Raw genomic sequence first — 9,001 nt, 5'->3', positions numbered from 1 at the left:
ATTTACCCTATATCAATCGCTGCCCCAAACCCTTTCAAATTTCAATTTCCTTCTCAAAATTGCTATCCCTATGTTAAAAACCACATATTTCTCATTTAAAGGGCAATTTTGTCATTTAAAAAAATAGTGATAATATCAACAAATTCAAAAGGTGATTGCAATTATCCAGGTTTAAACAATTTAATAATAATAATAATAATAATAATAATAATAATAATAATAATAATAATAATAATAATTCTTTTGCTTTATTATTATTATTATTATCATTATTATTATTATTATTATTATTATTATTATTATTATTATTATTATTATTATTATTATTATTATTATTTTGCTTTTCTGTAGTGCAGCAGCCAGCACGTGTTGCGCCTTTTTTAGTGTTTTTTTAATTTTGTTCTTTCCGTCACCTAAAAGAAAGATAAAAAGGTTAGACAACAAGGTGGTTGGCTTTAACAGAGCAGCAGCACATCACCGGAAGCGCCGCCGGAGAGAAGAAAGTGAAAGAAGGAAAACATGTGCTGCGGTGATTGTGAGTGCCGGCCTTTGGGCTTTCTACTGGGCCTTCCCTTTGCGTTTCTCTCCCTCATCGTCTCCATCGTCGGCATCATCGTCTGGATTGTTGGGTCTGTTCTTTCTATTCCTTTCTTTCTTACAGTATTCTGGGTTTGTTTTGAATATCTCGTTAAGATTTATAGATGAATCTAGAAATCAGGCGGGTTAGTAGGAAGGAGTTAGTTTGACTTTGATCTGATGATCTCTCTGATTTTGTCTCTTTCTAATTGAATAGGTTGTTGCTGAGTTGCATATGTCCGTGTTGCCTCTGCGTGACGGTCATAGTAGAGCTTGCGCTGGAGTTGATCAAAGCCCCGCTTCACGTAATGGAGTGGTTCACCTCTCAGATCCCCTGTTAGATAGATTTCAATTCCGTTCTTTTCCTTCATAGTGATTACTTTCATCTCTTGGGGTTCCCCCTTTTCTTACTTTTAATTTAATTGATGAATGGGTTGATGGGGAGGATGTACTTGTCTACAGATTTTGTTGTTTCTGATTCATATAATAGATTGTTGTTGTAGTTGGGATTGTAAGAAGAAAGTAAGGTAGAAGGAGACTTCCCCTGTCTTTTTACTCTGCCTCACTGTGAATTGTCTATGTATTTATTTTGTTATACAATTTAGAAACTTGTGGCTTTGGATTGATTTCCTGATAATTGTGAGCTTCGATTGGGATCCATGGAGTATCCCATTCTTGAATTAGCAATCTTCATATTTAATGTAGAGATGTTATCATAGGTTGAGAATTGAGAAGAGAGGATTTTCGTTGGGAAAGAGAATAGAGATGAGAAACCTTGCTCCCTCCTCTGCTTCCTCCCATTTTCTTTCGTCAATGCAAATAATCGCTGGTGATGAGGTGGTAATCGGAAATGGGAAGAAGCAGAGCACCATGTGTGGTCGGGACACGTGTAAACAAATGGAAGACTGCTTCTTCAGATTACACTTTTCACGGCTTTCGGTTTTACTGTTTCTGATAAAGCAACTGATCTACGTAATTGTGCCATTGCTTAGAATTTACATAAGTATTTTGACACCTGGCAAGGGATTACTGGAGCAAACATCATCATGGGTAGGAAGATAAGGGCGGTTGTTAACGTCCACCTGTCAGGGACTATGCAGGGTGAAGAAAACTAGAAAGAAAATTGTTTTTGCTTTTGTGCTGGTTTTCTACTAAGGTTCAAAGTATGGAAACTCAAAATGTATTGGAAAGATAATTTTAAAAAATATATTTTTCATGCATATTTAAAACGTATTTGAAGATGGAAACTAAATGAAGATGGAAATTTAAATAAATCATAAAAAATATATTAATAATATTTATAAATTTTATATGATTGTAAATAAGTCATTTATATGTAAAAAACGTATTTTAATGTTTATATAAAATGTGACATATCAACATATAATTAATAACCGGTAAAAAATGATGAAATAATTAAAATATGAAAAAAGTAAAAAAAATTAAAATGTAAATATATATACATCAATTTTTAAATAACTAATATAATTTATCTTAATATTTATTAATATATAAATTTTAATAATTAATTTCAACATTTATTAATAAGTACCGCTAAATAAATAAAATTTATTTAAAACTAAAAATATATATAATTATAATAAGCAAATTAGAGTGGTTTAATGGCAAAATTATGGTGTTAAGGTCAAGTGACCGACGACCCCCTCGTACTTTGTTTTGCGACAAAAACCCCTTTATACTATGACCTATAGACAAAAACCTCCTTCCCTTAGTCTTCCAATGAAATCCATAATTGCAATATTTTTTAATCCTCATACTAGTCTTTAAATCCATTGAAATCAATCATTGCCAATTACCGATCAACTGCACTGAACGTAATTCCCCAGCTCACCGCCTCTCCTTCCTCTCCAGCAACTCTTCCCCTTACGGCGACTCAACTGACAGATTAGCGCACCAATTCACGAGGGCCCTCTCATATCGCCTCAACCGCCCCGCTTTACACAGCTTCGTCTCGTCGGCAGCCACGGCCACTGCCACTGCAGGTGCTAGTGCCATGACCCCCCTTTCTATTGCTGATAATACTGCTATTACTCACCGAGCGCTCAGACCCATCAAACCCTCCACCGATGATCCGAATCACCGGAATAGGCCAGGGCTTAGACGCCCTTCGGAGGACCGGCGACCGCCTTCAAAGATTCGCTTAATCTCTAGGCCTTAAATTCCAATTCAACCCACTCCTCCTAAACAATCCTTCCTCCATCCCTTCTTCCTGCAGAAGCTAACCATAACCATCCCTTCTTCCTGCAGAGGTTCGTGGATACACTGGACCACTACACTGCGCTGTTTGATTCCCTTGAAGCAACGCTGCCGCCCAACGGCTAGGAAAGGCTGGCCGTTGAGCAGGTTTGGTTTGGAAAGGAGATCCTTGACATAGTGTCAGCCGACAGTACTCTACTCACCGCTCTCGTGGCTGCCGCCGCTGGGACTCGCCGGAGCGTCTGCCATGACCGTTGAAAACCTTGGCTGGCAGGGCGAGATAGATAAAAGAAAAAACTCACCTGAGACGAAAGGATTAGGAACAAAAGATTTGTATTTGGTGCGCATCGAAGAAGAATCGGTGGATTGTTTCCTCAAAGAGATCGGACGTTGGACAAGAGAGGATAAAGGAGACGACTGAGATGATAGTTTGAGCCTTCACTTTGTTTATCTACATCGTCCGTTCTTCGTTTCCTTTTATAAGCCTCTCCGCTGTTTCTGTTCTTCATTCCCTTCGGCAGCTTCGGGGGATCTCCTACACTTGTTACAGCTATGAAACCCCCCATCTCCGTGCAGTTAGACACAACGGTGATTGAGAGGGAGAGAGAAATATGGTGAGAGGAACGAAAAACAGAGGAAAGCGGGAAGAAGAAAAGGGAAGGGAAAGAAGAAAGGTCGGGGGAGAGAAAGAGAGAGGGAGATTATGGCCGCTGTTGTTTGTGTATCTAAGGTAAGAGAAGGTAAACAGTATTTTTCTAATAGTTATTATGAGAATTAAAAATATTATAACGTGCATTTCACTATTAAAAATATTTTTCTAATAGTTATTACAATTATAGTATAAGAGGACAAAACAAAGTAGGGGGGTATTTATAATTTACCATATATATAACCCTGCTGTTGTGTTACACAAGCTGAGGGGTAGCACTTCCAAAAAATGAAAACTAAATCTTGATGAATATTATTAAGATTAAAGGCTCAGTTTGGTTTGGATGGAGTACAAATATAAATATGCACAGTGCAAAACTTTACATTCTGTATGTATTTGCACTCACCCAAGGGCCGATAATAAAGTTGCATTTGCTAACCAATCCGCACCATGATTAGTCTCCTTGTAATTAATGGCTTCATTCAGCCGCATCTTCAAATCAAAGCATCCACGAACAATATTCTTCAGGCACCAAAGTGGATTGGAGAGGAATTTAAGGCAAGAGATAATTATGTTTAAATCGCCCTCAATGATGATGGGGTTGTTGGAGAAGTTCGTCGCAAGTTATGAGTCTCCCAAGCTGTTCAAGCTTCTGTCAGATTGATAGTGGTATCCCCCTAAAATGTACGGCTTTGAAGTCCACAATTTCACTATTATGATTCCTTGCAATAGAGCATTTTCCATTACTAGAACAAGAGGCATCAAAATTAATTTTGATAGTATTAAATTTTGGAGCTTTCCAAGCAACAAGTTTTCATGATTTATTTTGCCCAAGTAGGTTTCCTTTTCCTTTCGAGAGCTTTCATATTCCTTATGAGCATATAATGCTTTCTCCATGGTCATCTGAGGAGGGGTACTAGAATTATTGAAGATTTTTTGGTTTTGATTCTTCCAAATGCTCCATAAAATAAAAACACATTTCTTTTTTGCATTTAAGAACCCCACTTAAATGATTATCCTCTTACCCACCACTCGACAAGAGATGAATCAACATCATTTGGATTAACAAAAGAAGAGGGCAGCGTTCTCCATATTTGATTAGCCATTTCACAGTTTTTAAATATATGTTTCATGTCTTCATCTTCACCACAAAAGCTGCAAGCCCCATCAATATTTAATCCTTTGTTTATAAGAAAATTTCCTACATGAATGTTTTCAGTTTTGGGGGACAATTTGGATTCCAAATCATTGCATTCCAATTCAAATTTTTATTTCCATTATTGATCGAATTACATTTTATTTTATAGGCCAATTTGATAGTGAATTTTCCATCTGTATTTAATTTCTAGATTAATTTATCTTCTCTTGAGTCTGTAGGAATGAAAATAGTTCTAATTTTCTCCCATAAATTGGTGGAGACCAAAATCCTAATTTTACTCTCCCTCCAAACATTCCTTTCTATATCCATAACCTCACTCACTAAAAGCTCATTATTATTAATCATTTCTTGAGCGATAGTCTCCTTAAAAACCATATCCTCAGCCCATCTATCTTTCCAGAATCTTATTGGTCGACCATTTCCAAGCTCCCATCCTATACCTTTAATAACGAATTCTCTTGATTTGAGATACCTCTCCACGTCCAAGAGAGATTCTTTTTTACTTTCACATCCCAAAAATTATCCTTTTGGAGATATTTTCCTTTGACAACTCTAACCCAAAGGTTTTCTTTCTTTTTGAGAATTTTCATCCCAGTTTTGTTAAGTTCATTTCATTAACCTAATGGAGATTTTTTAATCCCAGCAGCCCCCACCCCCAGCATTTAGGGGTGGAGGCCTTCTTCTAGTCAATAAGGTGGAGGGGTCTCTTATCATTTGATTTTGCCCATAAAAATTCCTTTAGGCTATGTTTGGTTTGAGGGAAAAAGTAGGGAAAGGTAGAGAAACCTATACAAGTTTTATAAAGGTTTCCCTACCTTTCCCTTCCTTCCTCTACTTTTTCCTTCAAACCAAACACAACCTTAATGTTTTTCGATCTCCTCAATAATGTTTTGAGGCAGTTTAAAGGATCTTACTTGCCATAGAAAGGGAATTTCTTTTCCACCCCGCTGGTTTACTACAAACTTTTTCTCTTAAATTTACAAAAAATTTTCTTTGTAACTTGACCATTTATAACCGAAGCACCCAAATAAGTATTAGAAGCTCATTTGGATTGGAATTTTCAAAATTCTAGCCAAAATCTTTTGGAACCTTTTTGGAGTATTTTTTGAGAATTGGATTGTTGACTTAGAAAATTTTGGGCATTGTACTAAGGCAATAGCATAATTAGAAAGAATTTCTTTGATCCTCAAGCAAATAGGAATTATTGTATTAGCAAAACTAAGACAATCATCTATAAATTGAAGAATTGGAACATTAGGACTCCCTTTTGCTGCTTTACACCCGATGTTGTTCTCGCCAATTATTGATTCTTTCTTAAGTTTCACAGCAAGAGGTTCAGTACAGAGGACAAAAATGTATGGAGATAGGGGATCCCCTTGTCTAATTCCCTTAGTAGGGGAAAATTCTCTTGTTGGGCTGTCATTAATTAGTACTTGGTAGGACATTGATCTAATACATTTCATAACCATTCCACCCACTTACAGTGGAACCCAAACTTTGTTAGAATTTTTCTATGAAAATCCATTCAATTCTATCATAGGCCTTCTCTATGAATTCCTTTTGTTTGGAATCTTTGACCAAATTTTTCTCTAAAGAATGCAGATATCTCTTCTTGATCCTCAATCTTATCTCCTTGATCATCCCTAACTAAGACAATTTGATTTCTTGCATTTCTGATTGTGGCGGCAATGCAGAAAAAAATTTGTTATTCCTATCACCTAAGTTGATATAATCAATTATGGCTTTTTAAGCCCAATAGATTTCCTCTCTCTCCAAAATTTTGTTAAGTTGGTTTTGATAAAGCCTTTCAAGATTAGAGAGACATCTGTTATTATTTTTCTCCATTAACTTCCTTTGCACAACCTCAATGGAGTTGAGGATATCATGTTTTATATTAAAAATATTGCCAAAATGATTTTTGTTCCAATTTGTCAGATAACCATCCTCCTCTTTCTTTTCTTTATGAATTGCATCGCCCTAGTCCCATCAACTTCAATATTGTAGGCTTGGGCGACAATATCATTAATCGTGCAGTCAAGACAGCACATCGATTCAAATCTAAAAGGCTTGGGGGCCATTCGGACTATGTGTCAGTTTCATGCCGTAATTCTACTTCTATCACCATATCATGTACCTTGTCCGTGGGTATGTTGTACACCATTCCTTATTTCTATGATGCCAAAAATTGGCACCATGTCAGATCCACATGGGATAAATAACCGGTGACTTTTTAATCTTTTTCGTTGGACGGTTTTCACGATTTTTGGGAAATCAGCAAAAAAAAACGACCGACCCGATGTGGTCGAGTTATTTAACATAGAAATCAAAATCGATTCAGTGTTAAGCAAAACCGATTTGATCAATTTGAGTTGGGTTGGGTCGGTTTCGGTTTTAAGTTCATCCCTGTGATAAAATCTTGCTAATTTTAAAAACAGTGATAAATTGAACATCATTTCAACCATCTCCTATGATAAAATTTAAATGAAAAGTTAATCACAAAAGTTGTTTATTAATCACTATTCACTAATCCAAAGTTTCTTACAACCATTCAAAAACTAGGTGGCCTAATTGGTTTTGGAACTTCATATTTGAACTAGAAACTAAGTCGGTTCGATTCAGATCGATTTTGGTTTTTGTGTAAAAACCGAAACCAACCCATGCTAATGAAAAGCCGGCCAACTCAAGTTGGGTCAGTCCAGATTGATCAGTTTGATCAGGTTGGGCCTTCTTATAAACAACCCTAATTAGTATCAAACAAACTATTTATATGACATAAATGATACCAAATAACAATTTTTTATGTTTTTTTATTTTTTCCTAAAAAATCACTGATTTTTAATCGGAAAGGAGGAATCATCTTCAATGCCTTGGCATCACCATAGTCAAACCCAATGGACCTCCTTGTTCAACCCAGTCTTACATGGCCCCGTTTGTTTGCTGGTATCTCATGAGGTAAGTTGGTCAATCAAACAATTGATCAACTTCCCCCACATTCTTATGCCATTATAATGGGTCTCACGGCAAGTGAATATTTGGAGAGTATTGGTTGTTTATTTTAACCCATAACCTCTTGAGGAGGGGGGAATTCGGATCTACTCCTCACACCAACCTCACAATGCGTTCAAATCGCCCATTTAGAGTATCTCGTGTACTTTGTATTATTATTCATGAAGAGATATTTTCAATACACACTACAAGAAAAACAAGTTAAGTCGGCGCTCATTAAACCACCGGCTTAGCCATTTCAACCGTCGGTATAGACATGAGCCGGCGGTTCACTGGCCGCCATCTATAGTTGCGTCACCCTAGGTCATGGACGCCGGCTTAAAAGACAAAGACTGCCGTCTTAGGGACCCAATCCAACCATTCTTTTGCCGGTGGTGTTTAGAGGACCGCCGGCTTATATAGTGCACAACAGCAATTCAAACCGTCGTTAATGGATGCCTTCACCGCTGCTTTAGTTATTTAGCCGACGCCCTTGACTGCCGGTTTAAGAAAATGCAAAAAGTCAATCACTTTAGAAACAACCAACAAGGAAAATTTGTAGATCATGTTCCCTTACCTCCTCTGCTAGAATTTCATTGGTCTTCATAGCAGTGAACCAGAAATTGGGAACTCCCTTCTCTGCTCGAGTGCATAAGTGAATGATCAGACATGGCAGACAAAAATCTAACAAAATTTAAAAACTAATAAAAGCTACCAGATTTGCTCTCATCAGTCACCTTCTACACCTTTGTCCTCTTCTTGATCTGCTGCAGCTTCATTTGTAACACCTTCTACTTCAACCACACCATTGACAATGTCATATCTCTGTAACATGACAAAATATTACAAAATGGCATAAATAGAAAGGCAATGTTACCGTTAACACAAGCAACCCAATTTTCCCGTATTAGTATGCCTCATTTGCTAGTTATGCATTTATGTTTTGGGAGAATGACGGTTCAGCACAAGGTCAGAATTTTTAGGCCCAAAGTACAGTTGGGGTAGGTGCTAACTCGAAATTGATGCTAATTTATGGGTGGGCATTGATGTATAGAATAGGGGTTTTTGACATTTTGAATGTTTATAGGTCTGCAGGGATTTAGAAATCTGCATTGAGCCTGTCCATACTTTTCCGTTGTATTTATCATTTTCAATATAAAGAATTTGAAATAATTCAGATTAATAGTGCCATACTTAGCAAGGGATCATTCCTAATGTGAAAAAAGTACTGCAATAGACAAGAGTTTTACTATTTAAGGCAAGGTTTTTAAAATCGAACCGGACAACAAACTGTTCAGAAGTCCGGTTTTCGGGTCAAATGGTCCGACCATTCGAACAGAATGGATGACCCATTCTGACAAAAGAAATAAAAAAAAAAAAAACAAAAAATAGCCAAAAACCGTTAGACTGTTCAA

The 9,001-nt window shown here is 36.8% G+C and overlaps 1 protein-coding gene across 2 annotated transcripts; it reads left to right on the top strand.

Moving 5' to 3' along the window:
• The first annotated feature begins 403 nt into the window (after positions 1–403).
• Positions 404–4,628, top strand: LOC104612117 (signaling peptide TAXIMIN 1). 2 transcript variants are annotated; one of them, XR_016080548.1, is made up of 3 exons: positions 471–629; positions 794–2,579; positions 2,845–4,628. XR_016080548.1 is itself a non-coding variant. In XM_010279434.3 (2 exons), exons 1-2 carry the CDS (start codon positions 520–522, stop codon positions 915–917), a joined length of 234 nt encoding a protein of 77 aa, XP_010277736.1. In that variant the 5' UTR covers positions 404–519; the 3' UTR covers positions 918–1,202. The 2 variants fall into 2 exon arrangements, 1 of the variants encoding a protein (XP_010277736.1); XM_010279434.3 differs by lacking the exon at positions 2,845–4,628 and having other exon boundaries at positions 404–629; positions 794–1,202.
• The last annotated feature ends 4,373 nt before the right edge of the window (positions 4,629–9,001 follow it).

Source organism: Nelumbo nucifera, chromosome 1 (assembly GCF_055504915.1).
Source record: "Nelumbo nucifera cultivar China Antique chromosome 1, China Antique-T2T, whole genome shotgun sequence".
Taxonomy (NCBI): domain Eukaryota; kingdom Viridiplantae; phylum Streptophyta; class Magnoliopsida; order Proteales; family Nelumbonaceae; genus Nelumbo; species Nelumbo nucifera.
This window is presented reverse-complemented; position numbering and strand designations above follow the sequence as displayed.

Bases quoted from the DNA above. Each gene is read 5' to 3' on its own strand.
- LOC104612117 (XM_010279434.3), top strand. From the start codon at position 520: ATGTGCTGCGGTGATTGTGAGTGCCGGCCTTTGGGCTTTCTACTGGGC. The intron at 630-793 runs GTCTGTTCTTTC...CTAATTGAATAG, and splicing joins ATCATCGTCTGGATTGTTGG to GTTGTTGCTGAGTTGCATAT.